Here is a 20,057-nt window from a genome sequence, read left to right as displayed (position 1 = left end):
GCCATCCTCATATTCCCGCCTAACCCCAGAGAGTGTGATTCAGTAAGTCTGAAGTGGGACCCGGAAAGCTACAACTTCATTTTTTAAAACCTACTTTACAAAACAAACAAGGTCCCAAAGAAATTCTAACGCAGGTGCCCTCACGCAAAACACTCCGCTTGCTACCACGCCCCTTCCTTGTGTCAGGAGCTGCAAACTCCAGGTCTCGCGATGGATTTTCCTTCTTCAGACTCTGCTACAGGTCGCGCGAGAGTGTTTCGTCCAATCACGAGGCTGGATGCTTGCCCAACATGGCGGCGCGCTAGGAGCGTAACATCTGCGTTTCTAGGCGCTTCGCTCTGCGGGTGGCTTGAGACTCTGGAGTTATAGAGGCCTAATCCAGACCGGTCATCTGGAAGAAACTTTGACTTCAGATGTGAGTCATTTATCAACTGTTAGGCGGGTCGAGAGGTCATTTAACCTATGTATGGCCCAAGTTCCGTATTCTTGGGTTCTGGGCTGGTGAGTGGCTGACTTTGGGCCTAGGGAGACAGACCTGAAGGGTGGGTGGCTTTGTGTCTGTGTATGTGCGTGCGTGTTGTGCGCGCGGGTTCTGGACTGGTGAGGTGCTGGCTTGGGGTCTAGGGAGACAGACCACATGGGTGAGTAAATGGGTTGGGTGGGTGGGTATGTTGTGTGCGCGCGCGCACGTGGAGGAGGATAATGGTGATGGGATAGATGGGAGGAGTTGGCGCCTAGAATGGAGACGAGGATTGAAGTACGAAAGACCCCAGGGGCTGAGGAGGTTTAGAGAGATGCGAAACTGAGGCGGGAAGACTGAGTGCATAAGATGAGCGTGTGGGAGAAGTGGAGGAGATGGAGAAATGGCACTGGCGGAACTAGAGGAAAAAGTCGGTTTTATGAAGGCAGGCGACGAGAGAAAACGGAGATTGGGGTTGAACTGGGAGAGATCTGTGCAGAAGGAATTCAAAGTTAGAAGCGGAAATTAGAATTCGAAGCGGAATTTAGAGTCTTTTGAATGTTAAGATAAACGGTAGTTGAAGAGTATTATTAAGGGTCAGGAGAAACCAAGGAAACAGTAGACCATGGAGATGGCAAAGTTCAAAGAAAGTCGAAGCGTCAGCTTCAAGGGTGTGCTACTGCTTTGGCTTTCAGGACTGACTCGGATAACCCAGAAGAAAATGCTGCAGCCCTAAGTAGGGCTGATCCTTTTTGAGTGTCAAGATGAGGACTGTTTACAAAAAGTGAGAGTGCTGTGTTTCAGTGGCTTGGGACAGTGAAAAGAGTTCCATCATGTTTTCAGTAAACAACTTATGAGTGCTTACTCTCCCAGGCCCTAATTTAGGCAGTGGGATATTGCAGTGAACAAGATAGACAAAGTATTTTCCCTCATGAAACTTACTGGCAGGGCAGATTTTAAAAAGTAAGTAAATGCTGTGTATGGAATGTCAGATGGGTAAGTACTGTGTTGAAGACTTCGAAAGTGTTAAGGGAGAGGAGTGTGTTCACTCACTGCACATTTAAGTGTTCACTCATTGCACTAAGAAAAGGCATCAGGGGTGCCTGGCTGGCTCAGTCCATAGAGCATGCCACTCTTGATCTTGGGGTAGTGAGTTCAAGTCCCAAGTTGAGCGTAGAGCTTACTTTAAAAAAAAAAAGGGAAAGGCGGTGAGAAGGTGAGGTTTTATCAAAGGCCTGAACAAGGCGAAGTACCTTGTACGTATGTATTTCTGGGGGAAGAGCAGTCCATACTGACCAAGTACAAAATCTCTGATGCAGGAGTGTGCCAGATTTGGTTAAAAACGAACAAACAAACAAAAAACACCCCAAAAACCAAGGAGACTAATGTGGCTAGATAAGAATGAGCCAGGAAGAGGGGCACCTGGGTGGCTCAGTTGTTGAGCGTCTGCCTTTGGCTCAGGTCATGATCCTGGGGTCCTGGGATCGAGCCCCGCATTGAGCTCCCTGCTCCGTGGGAAGCCTGCTTCTCCCTCTCCCACTCCCCCTGCTTGTGTTCCCTCTCTCACTGTGTCTCTCTCTGTCAAATAAATAAATAAAATCTTTAAAAAAAAAAAAAAGAATGAGCCAGGAAGAGAAAAATAGATAGGCTAGAGAGAAGGGGGAGTGACAGTGTTAATGCCAGGTAAGAGTTAATACTGGGTTAAATTCTGAGAAATAGGATAGATTTAGCTAAGATTCCTTTGCCTTTAGGAGGTTGGTTATCAAAAAAGTGGCTTTATTGACTCTTTCTTTATCTGTTCTGACCAGAAAATTTGATTAATGTAGGATATAAATTGAATCTTCCATATCTGTAATTTAATTTGTTCCACGTATGCTCAAAGTGTCATGTGTGTACACTGATGTCATCTATGCAGTCTTTAGAATATTAATGTGTTGCAGAGCTCTAACATACCAGTGTCTTTTGAAATTACTGTTAGAATACTTTCTTTTGTTGTTGCTTGCCAGAACCACAAGAAAGGAAAACATTTTCCTTTTAAACTTTTTCTTTTTTTTAAGATTTTTTAAAGTAATCTCTACACCCAACGTGGGGCTTGAATTTACAACCCTGAGATCAAGAGTTGCATGCTCCACTGACTGAGCCAGCCAGGCACCCCCTTTTCAACTTTTTCATGGGAACTGGTTCTTATCCTAATTCTATGCTCCCTTCTTTTTGATAGTCTGTAAAGTGTATGTTAATGTTAGGAAATTGCAACTTGTATATAGTGAGTTTCTGTGATAATGTTAGGGGCAAAAGGTGGTAGCTTAGTATGCTGAAAAACTTCCAGGTGACTATTAATTACCCTAAATTCTGAATTATTCACTTAAGTATTTATTGTATGCCAGTTGCTGGAGGATACAGTGAAGAATAAGATGTACATGGTTGCAGCCTGGGAGGTGGGGTGGAGGACAGGACAGACAAATGTAAACTAAGAGCTTTGAGGGAAAGCATAAAATGCTTTGAAAGTATATAGAGTGGGCATCTGATTGGATATGTGGTGTCAGAAAAAGCCTACCTGAGAAAATGATGCTTAGGGTGTGATTTGAAGGGCTAGTGGGCCTTCAAAAGGAGAATGGATGGTAGGAGAGTGAAGAGAACCTCTTAGGCAGTAAGAATAACAGATGGTGGGACAGATCATTATACAGCAGAGAAAATGAAAGGACAAGTGTGTCTGGAGCATAGTGGCAACAAATGAGGTTGGAGGGATAGGCAGGTCTAGATTATGTATGCCTTGTTAATGATTTTGGACTTTAAAAGCCTAATAGCTTTAGGAAGCCACTGAAGGGATTCAGCAAGGACTCCAGATTTGCATGGAGGGAGGGAGGGAAGACTTGTCTTTTGGGTGAAAAGTGGATGGCAAAGGCAAGAGTGATTATAGAGAGATCAGTTAGAGGCTATTATAGTAATTCAAGGGAGATGATAATGATCTGGGGGTAGAGTTGTGGAGGTGTGACAGAAATGATATAAGGGTCAAGAAATAATTAGAAGGTAGAGAATATTCAGGACATGGTGTGTTTGGAATGGGGGAGATGGGGTGGAGAGGATGCTAAAGATTTCTGACCTGAGGACCACAAGAAAGGTAGTGGTGTTATTTGGCGAAAAAGGGATGATTAGAAAAGGACCAGTTTGAGGTGGGTAGAAATGACTTAATTTTGGACATTGTACATGAAGTACTTCTGAGCCATTCAAGTGACAAGTCGGGTAGGCAGTTGGATATATGATTTGGAAAGGTCCACGATGAAGACAACTCTTTTTTGAAAATAATTGTTAAATTTTCAGTGTAGAGGATGATATTTGCAAATGACATATCCAATGAGGGGTCAGTATCCAAAATACATAAAAAACTTATACAACTCAACACCAAAAAGCCCAAATAATCCAATTAGAAAATGGGCAGAGGACCTGAATAGACATTTTTCCAAAGAAGACATACGGATGGCCAACAGACACATGAAAAGATGCTTAACATCACTGATCATCAGAGAAATTAAAATCTGATCATCAGAGAAATTAAAATCAAAGCCATAATGAGATATCACCTCATGCCTGTCAGGATGGCTAAAATAAAAACACAAGAAATAACAAGTGTTGGCAGGGATGTGGAGAAAAAGAAACGTTCCTGCACTATTGGTTGGAATGCAAATTGGTGCAGCCACTGTGGAAAACAGTACAGAGGTTCCTCAAAAAATTAAAAATAGAATTACCAGGCACCTGGGTGGCTCAGTTGGTTACGTGACTGCCTTCAGCTCAGGTCATGATCCCGAAGTCTCAGGATCGAGTCCTGCATGCGGCTCCCTGCTCAGCGGGGAGTCTGCTTCTCCCTCTGACCCTCCCCCCTCTCATGCTCTCTCGCTCTCTCTCTCAAAGAAATAAAATTAAAAAAAAAAAATAGAATTACCATTTGGGGTACCTTGGTGGCTTAGTTGGTTAAGTGTCTGACTCAACTCACGTCTTGATCTCAGGGTTGTGAGTTCAAGCCCAAAAATGAAAAAAGAATTACCATCTGATCCAGTAATTCCACCACTGGGTATTTACCTAAAGAAAATAAAAACAGTAATTCAAAATGATACATGTACCCCTATATTTATGGCAGCATTGTATACAATAGCTAAGATAAGGAAGCAACCCAAATGTCTATCAATAGATGAATGGATGAAAAAGGTATAGAAAAAGACAAATACCATATGATTTCACTCATGTGGAATTTAAGAAACAAAACAGATGAACATAGGGGAAGGGAAGGAAAAATAAGATAAAAACAGAGAGGAAAGCAGACATAAGAGACTCTTAACTATAGAGAATAAACAGAGTTGCTGGTGGGGATTGCATGGGAGGATGGGGTAATTGGGTGATGGGTATTAAGGAGGGCACTGGATATAATGAGATGTTAATGTATAACTGATGAGTCACTAAATTCTAACCGTGAAACTAATAGTACACTATATGTTAACTAAATTGGGGGGGGGGGGAAAGGTATGTATATACACAATGGAATATTACTCAGCCATCAAAAAGAATGCAGCCTTGCCATTTGCAACAACATGGATGGACCTAGAGGGTATAATGCTAAGTGAAATAAGTCAAAGAAAGACAAATACCATATGATTTCACCCATGTGGAATTTAAAAAAACAAACAAGGGAGACCAGCAAAAAATCACTTTTTTTTTTTTTTTAAAGATTTTACTTATTTATTTGACAGAGAGATAGTGAGAGTAGGAACACAAGAAGGGGGAGTGGGAGAGGGAGAAGCAGGCTTCCTGTAGAGCAGAGAGCCCGATGTGGGGCTTGATCCCAGGATGCTGGGATCATGACCTGAGCCAAAGGCAGACGCTTAATGACTGAGCCACCCAGGCGCCCCAAAAAAACAGACTCTTAAATGCGGAGAACAAACTGGTGGTTGCCAGAGGGGAGGTGGGGGGGGTGAAATAAAGGGGATTAAGAGTACACTTACCTTGATGAGCACTGAAGAATATATAGAATTGTTGAACCATTATATCATATAGTGAAACTAATATAACACTATATGTTAATTATACTTGAATTAAAAAATTAAAAAATTTTTTCAATGTAGAAAGCTGTCAAAAAAACCTTCTGAAATAGAGTGTTAGCAGAGCTATTACTATGTAAGGTTATATCTGTAATAAAACCTACAAAGGAAGGGTGCTTGTTGCTAGGAGACTTTATAATAGGGGGTATGACTTAACCAGGGGGATTAGGGAAGGAAAAACTTACCTGAAGAAGAGATGCTTGAATTGAGTAAGGATGAGTAGGAATTCATCAGGTGAAGAGGAGGAAAAAACATTACAAAGGGAATAAACTGTAAAGACCCGATTGCCAGAGTGGAGGGACAGAAAGAAGAGCAATGAGAGGTATGGCTTAACGTGATGGTGAAAAAATAGTTAAGGCCACACCATGCTGGCCCTTATATGTATGCTGAAGTAATGATTTTTGTTTTTAATCCTAAGTAAAATTTTGAGCAAGTGGGCATAGGAGAAGGAAGACATAGTGAGATTTGTGTTTAGGAGATGATCTCTGCAAGGTGGAAAAAGGAAATCCGAGAGAGTAAGAGTGGAGTCAGGGTGACCAAGTAAGAGGCTGTTCTAAATCCAGGTGACTTGTACTTGGCTGATATTGGTGGAGATGGGAAAAATAGATGGATTTGAGAGGTATTTAGCAGGTAAAATCCACGACTGTTGATTTCTTAGGATATGAGAGGGGTATAGAACTACCCGATGATGCCTAGGATTCTGGCTTACATAACACTGTTTAGATGAATGCACCTTAGAAAAAACAGTGGAAAATACAGAATGATATAACGAAGAAAATACAAATCACACCACCCAGAGATATGCACTAAAATAATTTTTAAAATTACCAACTGTATAACTTACTAAGCCACTACAATCAGGGCGCCTGGGTGGTTCTGTGGGTTGTGTCTGCCTTTGGCTCAGGTCGTGATCCCGGAGTCCCTGGATCGAGCCCCACATCGGGCTCCCTGCTCAGCAGGGAGCCTGCTTCTCCCTCTGCCCCTCACCCTGCTCGTGCTTACTCTGTCTTGCTCTCTCAAATGGATAAATAAAATCTTAAAAGAAAAACAAACACTACATGGGGCGCCTGGGTGGCTCAGTTGGTTGAGTGGCTGCCTACGGCTGGGGTCGTGATCCTGGAGTCGTGATCCTGGAGTCCCGGGACCGAGCCCTGCATCGGGCTCCCTGCTCAGCAGGGAGTCTGCTTCTCCTTCTGACCCTCCCCCCTCTCACGCTCTCTCTCTCTCTCATTCTCTCTCTCAAATGGATAAATAAAATCTTTGAAAAGAAAAAAAAACAAACACTACAATCAGTGGCTTTTCTTCAGTTTTGTATCTTGCTATAAATGTGTTAATTTTTTTTTGTAATCTGGAAGGAGACAAAATTGTTTTCATTTGGTTTTAGCTACCTAGGAATGACAAGACTGAAATTTATAAAATAGAAGATATATTTTGAAACATTTGTGACTTTATGATGTGCTACAAAGTATTCAGTCCATACAAGACCCCTGTAAAAACTAACCTCTATTAGTTCTTGGCTATAGATTATACTGCCTTCTGCCCCCTTTGATGCTTTCAAAAGAATAGTTTCCAGTTTTCATGGTTTAAAAAAAACCCGTATGTTGCGTACGCATTTCAAGCTGTGATAAAATATACATAACATAAAATTTACCATTTTAAGCATTTTTAAGTGTACTGTTTAGTGGCATTAAGTACCTTCACACTGTTGTATAACCATCACCACTGTCCATTTCTAGAAGTTTTTCATCATCCTAAACAGAAACCCATTAAATAATAATTCAACATTCATACCTCCTCCCCAAACCCTGGTAACCTCTATTCTACTCTCTTTATGAATTTGCGTATTCTTGGTATCTAATACGAGTGTGATAATACAACATTTGTCCTTTTGAATATGGCTTATTTTCCTTAGCATAATGTTTTTTTAAAATATTTATTTATTTGAGAAAGAGAGAGAGAACACAGAGGGAGAGAGGGAGAAGCAGTCTCCCTGCTGCGCGGGGAGCCCGTTATGGGACCTGATCCAAGGACCCTGGGATCATGACCTGAGCTGAAGGCAGACGCTTAACCGACTGAGCCACCCAAGTGTCCCAGAATAATGTTTTTAAGGTTCATCCATGTTGTAGGATGTATCAGAATTTTATTCCTTTTTTTGGCTGAAGGACATTGCATTGTATGTATGTACCACATTTTCTTTATCCATTTATGGACACGGGGTTGTTCCTACTCTTTTGGCTGTTGTGAATAATGCTGCTGTGAACATTGATGTGCAAATACCGTTTGAATCCCTTCTTTCAGTTCTCTTGGGTGTATACCTAGGAGTGGAATTGCTGGATCATATGGTGGTAATTCTATGTTTAACTTTTTAAGAACTGCTGAACTGTTTCCACAGCCATTGTATACGTTCCCACCTTCAATGCTCCAATTTCCTAACATCCTCACCAATACTTCTCTTAACTTTTTTTTTCTTTTTTAATAATAGCCATCCTACTGGGTATGAATTGATATTGTGGTTTTGATTTGCATTTCCCTAATGACTCATGGTGATGTTAAGCATATTTTAATGTGCTTATTTGTTGTGTACATTTGAAAAATATAACTTCTACTTTCTCAGTTGATTGGCAAAAATATGTTGGCTGTAACTGTTGACTTGGCAACCACAGCTTTTCCCCATTAATGTATTTTTTGACTAAATATGCTGACTTTTTTCCTTTTTTTTCTTTTTAAAGATGGCTCTGAGTAAATCAATGCATGCAAGAAATAGATACAAGGACAAACCTCCTGACTTTGCATATCTGGCAACCAAATATCCAGATTTTAAGCAGCATGTTCAGATAAATCTGAATGGAAGAGTGAGGTAGGTAACATGAAGCATTCTTAATACTGTATTATTCTAGTATAATCTGAATGGACACAGGGTAGTGGAAAGCATACTGGACTGATAGTACACCTGAATGCAATCCTAGACATTTCCTAAAATTTCTCGTCTGATCTTGGACAAATCACTTAACCTGTCTGGGTTTCATCTTTGTGTTGGGGGGTAGAGAGAGGGGAGGAGAGGGAGAGAGAGAATCTTAAGTAGTCTCCACGCCCAGTGAGAAGCCCTACATGGAGCTTGATCTCACAACTCTGAGATCATGACCTGAGCCGAAATGAAGAGTCAGATAATTAACTGAGCCACCTAGGCACTCCTGGGTTTCATCTTTTCAAGTTATAAAATGAGAGGATTGGACCAAATACTTTTCAGTTTCTTTCTGGCTTTAGGAGTTTGGAATTTATTTTTATTTTTTATTTTTATTTTTTTAGATTTTATTTATTAGAGAGAGTAAATGAGAGAGAGAGACAGAGAGAGCACGAGTGGGGGGAGGAGTAGAGGGAGAGGGAGAAGCAGAGCAGGGAGCCCTATGTGGGGCTTGATCCTGCGACTACGGGATCATGACCTGAGCCGAAGGCAGATGCTTAACCAACCGAGCGACCCAGGTGTCCTAATTTTGTTCTTTTTAAGAGAGAGAGCGTGATCCCACATGGGGGTGAGGGACAGAGGGAGAGGGAGAGTTAAGTAAGCTCCACACCCAGTGCGGAGCAGAGCTCAATCTCATGACCTGAGCTGAAATTAAGAGTTGGACGCTTAACCAGCTGAGCCACTTAGGTGCCCTAGGAGTTTGGAATTTATTTTAAGGACATGGTGTGGAGGGTTCTTGTATCTTCAGAGTTACCCATCCCTGTCCTTATCCACTGAAGTTTAAAAGCAGAGGAATAACATGTTCAGAGTTGTATTTAGACAGAAGTATTCTAGGAGCATTGGGGAGGATGGGTTGCAGGGGAAATTAAGATTGGAGGTATAGGGAAGTGAGTAGGAAATGGTTTCAGTAATCCGGATTAGACATTGGTGGCCAAACTAGGTAGAGGCAGGAGGGATAGAAATCACTGATGAATTTGAGTGAAATTCATGAATAGAATTAGCAGGACATGGTGGAAATTAAGGAGTCTGAGCCAGATATAGTGCTTGTGATTTTTTTTTTAAGTTTTTATTTATTTATTTGACAGAGACACAGCGAGAAAGGGAACACAGCAGGGGGAGTGGGAGAGGGAGAAGCAGGCTTCCCACGGAGCAGGGAGCCCGATGCGAGGCTCGATCCCAGGATTCTGGGATCATAACCTGAGCTGAAGGCAGATGCTTAACAGCTGAGCCACCCAGGTGCCCCAGGTGCTTGTGATTTTATTTTAGCAAGAGGATGGGTGGTAGTACCTAGTTTATTGAGTTAGGGAACAAGGGAAAATGAGCTCATTTGTGGGGAGATGAGAGTTTCAGTTTGGGGCATATGGAATCTGAGAAGCCTGCAGGATATTCAAGTAGGGTTATTTTGTTGGCAATTGAAAGTTGGAAGAGAGGGACAAAGCAGTGATGTGGAGGTGGTGTTAGTGAAGGCCATGGGTCTTCGAGCTAAATCCTGAAGAATGAATAGAAGAGGGAAAGAATTCAGGTATAGACAACAGATTTTTGTGAAAGGTGTGTTTAAGTTTGGAGAACTGCATGTAGGTGGGGCTGAAGTGGATATAGGATAACGGGTTGAGAAATAACAAGATGAGACTGAAAGGAAAACAAAGAACAGGTCACAAAGAGCCTTTTATAGCATGCAAGTTCACTTGATTGCTCAGACACCGGAGGAACCAGAGGAGGGTTTTTAAGATGGTTTAAGATTAATATTTTTTAAGATATCTCTCGGAGCAAACCGAACAGATCTGTTATTACAATGTATTTGAATGGATTAAAGGTGTCTGGCAAGTAATAGACATTCAATAAATTTGTTAAACTCTCGAGAGTAATTCCTCTGTAAAATCTAACTCTGTGCCAATTACAAGTGGCATACTTATTTTTTCCTCCAAGTTTTTATTTAGGTTCCACCTAATTAACATACACTGTAATATTAGTTTCAGGTATAGGATTTAGTGATTCATCACTTACATAGGCCTACTGCTCATCACAAGTGCCCATCACGTGTTTAACCCACCCCAACCCCGCTCACCTCACGAATGACATACTTAATTACAGATTAATGAAAAATAAAGGGATGGGCAAAAATACACTAGGCAAATGAGAGTTTCCCCAAATTAGAAAAAGTAAAATAGAAGGCAAAAAAGCATCAAATTGGAAAAAAGAGGACTAGTTTACATTAATAAAAGCAATAATTTTGGGGCGCCTGGGTGGCTCAGTTGGTTAAGCGTCTGCCTTCGGCTCAGGTTATGATCCCAGAGTCCTGGGATCAAGCCCCACATTGGGCTCCCTGCTCGGCGGGAAGCCTGTTTCTCCCTGTCCCACTCCCCCTGCTTGTGTTCCCTTTCTCCCTGTGTCTCTCTCTGTCAAATAAATAAATAAAATCTTTAAAAAAATTTTTTTGATTCAACGATGTAATTTGAACATTTAACCTATAAACGTGAACATTCTCTCTTTTTTTTTTTAAGATTTATTAATTTTAGAGAGAGACAGCTTGCAAGCAGGGGGAGGGGTAAAGGGAGAGGTCAAAGTACGGAATCTCAAGCAGACTCCCTGCTGAGTGTGGAGCTGGGTGCAGGGCTTCATCTTAGGACCCTGAGGTCATGATCTAAGCTGAAGTCAAGAGTTGGATGCTTAACCGACTGAGCTACCCAGGTGCCCCACTTTTTTTAAAGTTTCATTTATTTAAGTAATCTCCACCCCACGTGCGGCTCAGACTCATGACCCCAAGATCAAGAGTTGCGTGCTCTACTGACTGAGCCAGCGTGGCACCCCATCAGTGTACATTCTTTTAAAATGACTTGCCCAGGCTTGTAACAGTAAGAAATGACTGAGCTGGGGACGCCTGGGTGGCTCAGTCAGTTGAGTGTCTGCCTTTAGCTCGGGTCATGATCCTGGGATCAAGCCCTGCATTGGGCTCCCTGCTCAGCAGGAGGGTCTGCTTCTCCCTCTCCCTCTGCCCATACCCCTGCTTGCGCTCACGCTCTCTCAAATAAATAAATAAAATCTTAAAAAAAAAAGTGTGTGTGTGTATGTATACACACATATATATATAACTATGTAACTGTATATATATATACACATATATAAAAATGTTGCTACTTCCCCCAATCAAAATCCCTGTTTTTGGGAGACAAGATAGGTATAATGTTTCCAAAATTCAAAGAAAAGATGCTCAAAGCAATAAAAGAGTAACGGGTGGTAGAAAGGTGTAAGTGTGTTAACTTTAAGTTCACAATATATTTAAATATCTATTGGGATATTTGAGTTAGATATTTAACATCTAGATTTTTAAGTTAGAGTAATTAAAATATTAGTACAGTATTGGAGCAAGAATGGGCATCAGAGTGGCATTCTGAAACACATCTAAGTCTAAACAGCAGAACAATTGCATGTGCACATTAAGTGGTGGGATGATTCCTGCCTGTCACTTGACTCAATAGTGTACCTCTCAGAGGGAGTGCAAAGTGAACAGGGTGAATCTTCCTTTCTTAATCAGTCTTGACTCCTGTGTATTTCTCATCGTGTGACTATCATACAGTGCTATAAACGATTAAAGAGATTTTCCAGTGTAAAATTTTGACCATATTGATTTTCAGTTTATGTGCTTACTTTAGAACCTTTCAAGTAAGATACCACCCCATGGTGAAAGGCTATAGTGTAGAATAGAGTAGCATTTCAGTTCATTAGGGGTGAGGCAGACAGTAATGAATTTTTTTCAGTAATGGATTTTTTTTTCTTTTAAAGATTTTATTTATTTATTTGACAGAGAGAAGGAGAGAGAGAACACATGAGAGGGGGGAGGGTCAGAGGGAGAAGCAGACTCCCTGCCGAGCAGGGAGCCCGATGCGGGACTCGATCCAGGGGCTCCAGGATCATGACCTGAGCCGAAGGCAGTCGCTTAACCAACTGAGCCACCCAGGCGCCCAATATATTTATTTTTTTTTAAGTACTAGAAAAAACCTAGGTGAGTGTCTTAACTTTGGATATAGAAATGGGCTTTCTGTTCATACTCCAAGGATAGAATTCATCAAAGAAAAGATGGCTGGATTCAGCTACATGAGATGTAAACAGTTTTACATGTCAGGAAATACTAAAAGTAAAAGATGACAGAGCACTGCAAATATTTACAGCGTATGGCAGAGAATTAGCTTTCTGAATATAAAGAACTCTTATAAGACAATAAGAAAAAGTAAGAAACCTTTATAGAGAGAGGTAAGGATTAAAAATGGACTGTTCACAAGAGGAAAGACAGTGGACCAAATTAGCAAAGATAAAATATTAAAATATCCATCGGGGCACCTGGATGGCTTAGTCAGTTGAGCATCTGACTGGATTTTGGCTCAGGTCATGATCTCAGGGTCATGGGATCCAACCCTGTGTTGGGCTCCATGCTTAGTGTGGTATCTGCTTGTCACTCAACCTCTGTTCCTCCCTCCCCCCACTGCCCCCTCCCTCTCCCCCTCCCCATTCACTCACTGGCTCTGTGTCAAATAAATGAATAAATAAAATCTTTAAAAAATAAATAAATAAAACATCCATCAATGGCAAAAATGTAGTCAAATGACATAGAGAAAATGTTGGTAAAACTGCAACCTTGGAAATTCTAAAAAACATACTTAAAAGAAATAATGTTTGTTTAAGGATGTTTGTCCTAAAGCTGTTTATAACAAGAAAAATTGGAAATAATCTAAATATCTAGTATGTAGGTTCTTAACAGTGCAGTTCCATGGAATATCATGGAGCCTTTAGAATGGATGCTGCAGATTATAAAACATGATAATTTTGTTTCAAGCTAAAACTGAAGTATCTGCTGATTGCTCTGCACAGAAAGGGACTAAAAGGTTATGAGTTGTGTTGTTCAGACACATTGATGTTCTTTTTGTAATAGGCAAAAGTAATTTTTTTAAAAGATTTTATTTCTTTATTTGAGAGAGAGAAAGAGCACGAGCAGGGGGAGGGGCAGAGGGAGAAGCAGACTCCCCACTGAGCATAGAGCCCAACACTGGGCTCCATCCCAGGACCTGGAGATCATGACCTGAGCTGAAGGCAGACGTTCAACCAACTGAACCACCCAAGCACCCCTAGGCAAAAGTAATTTTTAAATTTTTTTCAGGATAGGGATGATTGGGTGACTGAGTCAGTTACCTGTCTGCCTTTGGCTCGGGTCATGATCCCATGGTCCTGGGATCGAGTCTCGCATCAAGCGCCTTGCTCGGTGGGGAGCCTGCTTCTCCCTCTGCCTCCCGCTCTCCCTGCTTGTGCGCTCTCTCTCTCTCTCTCTCTCTGACAAATAAATAAAATCTCTAAATTTTTTGCAGGATAAAACAGGCTTATTTATGAAGGGATAGGAAGAGGATGAGGCAAGCTTAAGGAGGAGGCCTGCTTTCTTTTTCTTTCTCTTTATTTTTTTATTTTTTATTTTATTGTTTTTTAAAGATTTTATTTATTTATCTGACAGAGGGAGACACAGCGAGAGAGGGAACACAAGTGGGGAAAAGCAGGCTTCCCGCCGAGCAGGGAGCCTGATGCGGGGCCTGATCCCAGGACCTTGGGATCATGACCTGAGCCGAAGGCAGACGCTTAATGACTGAGCCACCCAGGGACCCCCTCTTTATTTTTTAAATAATTTTTTTAAGATTTTATTTGAGAGAGAGTGAGCGAGAAGGCAAGCACAAGTGGGGGGAGGGGCAGAGGGAGGGGGATAAGCAGGTTCCCCACTGAGTGGGGCTGGATCCCAGGACCCTGGGATCATGCATGACCTGTGCTGAAGGCAAAGGCTTAACTGACTGAGCCACCCAGGCGCCCAGAGCCTCCTGTTATTTCTTTAAAGATGGAAACAATATGAGCTTATTAATAGTTGGCAGGGTAGCATGTTTAGAAGGAATCCATGTGCTCCAGGACATTATCCCCCTTCCTGCTTACTTAGTTAAGAGTTGTTGATTGTCTGCATTGATACTTTTATTTATTTTAAATATTTTTATAATGGCTTTTTACTTAATACCATGAAATGTGTGAAAAAGAATGCCAAAATATAAACCCAGCTAATGATGGAAAAGGAATATCAGACAAAACAATAGACCTGAGATGGCTCAAAGTGTCGTTTATTTGCTTAACTCTTAAGCAGGGTGTGGTATGGAGAGAGGGGACTCCTTTCTGAGTCAGTCATCCTAAGGACTGGTCTTAGCCAAAAGGCCAAGAAGCAATCGTGAGGGTGCCACATAGCAGCTCTAGAGATTTTAGATAATTTTTTTAAAAGATTTTATTTATTTGACAGCGCAAACGGGGAATGGTAGGCAGAGGGAGGGGGAGAAGCAGACTCCCCGCTGAGCAGAGAGCCTGATGTGGGCTTGATCCCAGGACCCCAGGATCATGACCCAAGCTAAAGGCAGACACTTAACCCACTGAACCACCCAGGCGCCCCTTTAGATAATTTTCTTAACTTTACTGAGACTGAGTTTCCTCATCTAAAGAAGGGGGATAAAAGGACATACTTTGGATATTTGTTGTAAAGGTTAGTGATAATGCATGTAAAGTGACATTATAGACACTTAGCAAATGATAGGTACTCTTACTGTTGTTATGCCTGGTGTAATTGATAAGGTGACTAGGATTGCTAGTGTGATGTCCCTCTCTGTTTTTCTTCCCTGTACCCATCACTGCTTTGTTGTAATCATATCTGACAATTGTAACTAGATTTTAGTTCATACTTTTTTCACAGTAACCAGCTCCATGGAGATAATCCTGCAAAAAACTGACAGTTGAGCATTGAAGGTTTTTGTTTTGTTTTGTTTTGTTTTTTAAGATTTTATTTCTTTATTTGACAGAGGGAAACACAGCGAGAGAGGGAACACAAGCAGGGGGAGAGGGAGAGGGAGAGAGAGAAGCAGGCTTCCCTCGGAGCAGGGAGCCCAATGCGGGGCTCGATCCCAGGACCCTGGGATCATGACCTGAGCGGAAGGCAGACGCTTAACCGACTGAGCCACCCAGGCGCCCCTTGAAGGGTTTTGTCATACATTATGACTGTACATTTTTAACCCCTCAGTGAAGATCTAATTAATAGAAACCAGTGCCGGAAAATTAGGTTGGGAGGCTTTAGCCTTTATTGTTGTTACATGAGGTTCAGTCTCTGTAGTGTTAGAATGATTGTTATTTTAACCATGGGTCACAGAGTGTGTCCTTCCAAACTCTGTCTATAATGGTAATACTGTATTCATCAGTAGCAGAGCAGGAGTCATTCTGGGGAAATCGGACATGAGCCTGTTGACAATAGGCTATTTTGTGAAGCTGGATGTGTTAAACAACAAAGACTTGATGGAGTAAATTGCTAATTTCCACGTGAGAGCTAATTTTAGTTCCGGTGATCTCAGAAATGAGGATGAGAAAAGGTTTTGCCTGTGTTCAGGATTTTTTAATGTCCCAGGGTGCTACAGTGACCTAGATATTTAGCTAGTAAAGCCGGATGACTAGACTTTGTCCTACAAAAGGATTTCCAACCCTTAGATTAGTGTCTGTGTTTTCTTGGAAGAAAGTGAACACTTGCCTTGCTAACAAAGTGTAAGAATCAGCTCTTCATAGATTTTTTTCAGTTTCTTTAATTAGACTAGTCTCTGCTTGATGTCTTGTACATTTTGGTGATTAGGATGTAGTTCCTTATTGGGACACCTGGGTGGCTCAGTAGGGTAAGTAGGGTAAGCGTCTGACTCCTAATATCAGCTCAGGTCACGATCTCAGAGTCGTGAAATCAAGCCCCGCATTGGGCTCCACACTGGGCATGGAGCCTACTTTAAAAAAAAAAAAAAAAAAGATGTAGTTCCTTATTAATAAATTGTATGCTGTAGTCCCTCAAGGTGAACATACATATTTTTTTCATAACAAAAATTGTTTATATAAACAACAACTCTCTTTGAAGACACTAAGAAAACATTAATTACAATGCTGTTTCTCTTGCTCGAAATGTTTCATGAAGCTGTGTAATTAATGCTTAGGCTGCAGTACTCTCCTTGGTGATTGTTGCTACCATGGGAAATCTCCTGGTTGGGTTTCCAACAGAATTGTCCCTCTTCCGTGGAAAAGTATCCTGGAACCATGGGCCTGTTTTCCATTTTTGGGAAAGGGGATTTTTGTTTTTTGAAATTATACAGACATTATAGAACCCTTAATCGGAAAATTATAGAAATATATCCTTCCTAACTACATTTATGATGGTAATGTTGCATACATAAAAGAAAAATGTCACCGTTCTTCCACCCCCAGAAGATCAAATTGCTTTGTGTTCCTTTTGAAGTCTTTGTCCTTACGCATGTTTAGTATTTTTTGTGATTGTAATTTTGATACAGATATAATAATAGGACTTTTTCTTCCCCCCACATGACATTATAAGCGTTTTCCATATAGTTATAAAACGCTGTTATGAAGGTGATATTATGTAAAATGTATTCAGATAAAACAAAAATATGAGGAGAGTGAAAGTGTCTACCCTACTCATCCATCCATTTGCATATCCAGAAGTGGCTCTTAACCCTTTCAGACTTTTTTTTATATATATACACACACGGGATCATTTTTTATTTTTTTAAGATTTTATTTATTTGAGAGAGAGAGAAAGAGAGAGCACATGAGAGGGGAGAGGGTCAGAGGGAGAAGCAGACTCCCTCCTGAGCCAGGAGCCCAATGTGGGACTCGTTCCTAGGACTCCAGGATCATGACCTGAACTGAAGGCAGTCGCTTAACCAACTGAGCCACCCAGGCGCCACACACAGGATCATTTTTCCTTGGTTTTTGTAGGGTCTTTTTGTACAAAAATGTGATCATGATGTATGTATATGCTTTTATTCAAAGGTTTTTTTTTTTTAATATATATATATCAAGGAACATTCTTCATATAATATGTGGACCAGCCCAGTCTTACTCCTTTTTTTTTTTTTTTAAGGTTTTATTAATTTATTTGAGAGAGAAAGAGTGAAAGTGAGAAAGCGAGCACAAGTGGGGGTTGGGGGGACAGAGGAAGAGGGAGCCTGACAAGGGGCTCAATCCCAGGACCCTGGGATCACAACCTGAGCCAAAGGCAGATGCTTAACTGACTGAGCCACCCAGGCGCCCCTCAGTCTTAGTCCTTTTAATGACTGCAGACTAATCTCATTGATTACTTTTAGATTGTTCCTAAAATTTCTGTAATATGAAACTTAAATTTCTTTAAGGTTCTCTTACTACTGAACTTTATAAAAGTTTGGGTTTTTTTTTAAAGATTTTATTTATTAGAGAGAGGGAGAGAGTGAGCACAAGCAGGGGGGAGCTGCAGACAGAGAGGGAGAAGCGGGCTCCCTGCTGAGTGGGGAGCCTGATGCGGGGCTCGATCCCAGGACCCTGGGATCATGACCTGAGCCAAAGGCAGACACTTAACCAACTGAGCCACCCAGATGCCCCCCAGACTTTTTTTTAAAGATGTATTTATTTGAGAGAGAGTGTGGGGATGGGGCTGGGCAGAGGGAGAGGGAGCAGACTCTCTCTCTGCTGAGTGTGGAGCCAGATGTGGGGCTCTGTGGGGCTTGATCCCAGACTCTGAAATCTTGACCTGAGCCAAAATCTAGAGTCAGCTGCTTAACTGAGCCACCCAGGTGCCCCCAAAGTTTTTTTTTTTCCTAAGTATTTTGTTTTTTGTTTTTTTGTTTTTTTTTAGAGTGGATTTAGGGTAAGTCACTGGGCTTTGCTAGAAAAGTTGCAGTACTCTTAACTGTACTTGGAAGGCCAAAGAGGTGTTTGGATGACTAGGTTTTTATTTCCTGTCATCTGCTCTTTAGCACAGGGATCTGCATTTAAGAGATCAGTTTGATTGATCACAGTTTCTTGTAATTTTGCAAGTAGGATTTTGGGTTCTTTGGTTAGTCTAAGGTTGTTAATAATAGTCATTTCCACTGTTCCAGGATCTTTTTTTTCGTATGATATTACTATCTAATTGCTTATTTGACCTATGGGATGTTAAAGTTAAAAAATTTTTTTAGGGGGCTGCCTTGGTGGCTAAGTTGGTTAAATGTTCAACTCTTGATTTTGGCTCAGGTTGTGAGATCGAGCCCCATGTTGGGATCCACTCTGGGCATGGAGCCTGCTTAAAATTCTTTCTCTCTCTCTGCCCACTTCTCTCCTCTTTCTCTCACCCCCCCCCAAAAAAAATCAGTCATGGTTTAGTATGAGCCTTGGTGGAAAACACAACAAAAGACCATGGGTCTGCTTTTGGTTTTATTCAACAAATTATTATTCATAATTCTCACTGTTACTGTTATTACTATATTCTAATCAGATCTGTCATGTGGATCCCATACTCTCCCCTCATCTCAGGAACCTTTGTCTAATTTTCCTTCTCCTAATTATTTAATCTCTCTCCATCAACTGGCTTCTTCTCCTAGACTTTTTCGAAATTTGAGATATAATTCATGTACTATAAAATCATTTTATTTATTTATTTATTTATTTATAAAGATTTTATTTATTTATTCATAAGAGAGGGAGAGGGAGAAGCAGGCCCCTGCTGAGCAGGGAGCCCTATGCGGGACTCGATCCCAGGACCCTGGGATCATGACCTGAGCTGAAGGCAGACGCTTAACCATCTGAGCCACCGAGGCGCCCCATTTTATTTATTTTTAAGGATTTATTTGAGAGAGAGAAAGAGAAAATGCGTGCGCAGAGCTGGGAGGGGCAGAGGGAGAGAGAAACCCAAGGAGACTCTGCATTTGGTGCAGAGCCCCATGTGGGGCTCGATCCCACAACCGTGATATCACAACCCGAGCTGAAACCAAGAGTCAGATGCTCAACCAACTACGCCACCCAAGCGGCCCTAAAATCATCACTTTAAAGTGTACAATTCAGTTGTTCTTAATATGTCACAGGGTTGTGCAAGCATCACCACTAATTCCAGAACATTTTCGTCACCCCCGAAAGAAACCTATTCAGCAGTCACTCCCAAATCCTTCCTCTCTCTCTTTAGCCCCTGGCAACCACTGATCTGCTTACTTTCTCTATATATTTGCATGTTTTGGACATTTCGTATAAATAGAATCATAATAGGTGGTCTTTGTGACTTCCCATTGACTTTAAATATTTTTGTCTTCAATTAAAAATTACTAATAGGGGTCTGCCTTCAGCTCAGGTCATGATCCCGGGGTCCTGGGATCGAGCCCCGCATCGGGCTCCCTTCTCAGTGGGGAGCCTGCTTCTCCCTCTCCCTCTGCCGCTCCCCCTGCTTGTGTTCTCTCTCTTTCTGTCAAGTAAATAAAGTCTTACAAAAAATACTAATAAAATCTCCCCATCAGCACTACCACTCACACTGCCCCATCTCACTTCTCTCTTGCATAACAACTTCTTGAAGAATTGTTTATTTTTACTGTCTTCATTTTTCCACACCATACTTAATCTTCAGCTCATTCCAGGGTGGTTTCTAATTCCACCACTACCAAAGCAGCTCTTGAAAAAGGTCTCCAGTGGTCTTGTGTCACTAAATGCAATTTTGGTTTTCAGTTGA

The 20,057-nt window shown here is 41.4% G+C and overlaps 1 protein-coding gene across 1 annotated transcript in view; it reads left to right on the top strand.

Moving 5' to 3' along the window:
* Window positions 1-257: 257 nt before the first annotated feature.
* METTL16 (methyltransferase 16, RNA N6-adenosine) overlaps window positions 258-20,057 on the top strand; it is a 58,255-nt gene continuing 38,455 nt past the window's right edge. Inside the window, exons 1-2 of the mRNA XM_081805990.1 lie at window positions 258-415; window positions 8,277-8,404. Of these exons, the coding sequence (XP_081662116.1) occupies window positions 8,277-8,404 (128 nt within the window). The 5' untranslated portion in view covers window positions 258-415. The remainder of the gene's footprint in view (window positions 416-8,276; window positions 8,405-20,057) is intronic.

This window comes from Leptonychotes weddellii, chromosome 15 (assembly GCF_054177405.1).
Source record: "Leptonychotes weddellii isolate Sample4059 chromosome 15, ASM5417740v2, whole genome shotgun sequence".
NCBI lineage: Eukaryota > Metazoa > Chordata > Mammalia > Carnivora > Phocidae > Leptonychotes > Leptonychotes weddellii.
This window is presented reverse-complemented; position numbering and strand designations above follow the sequence as displayed.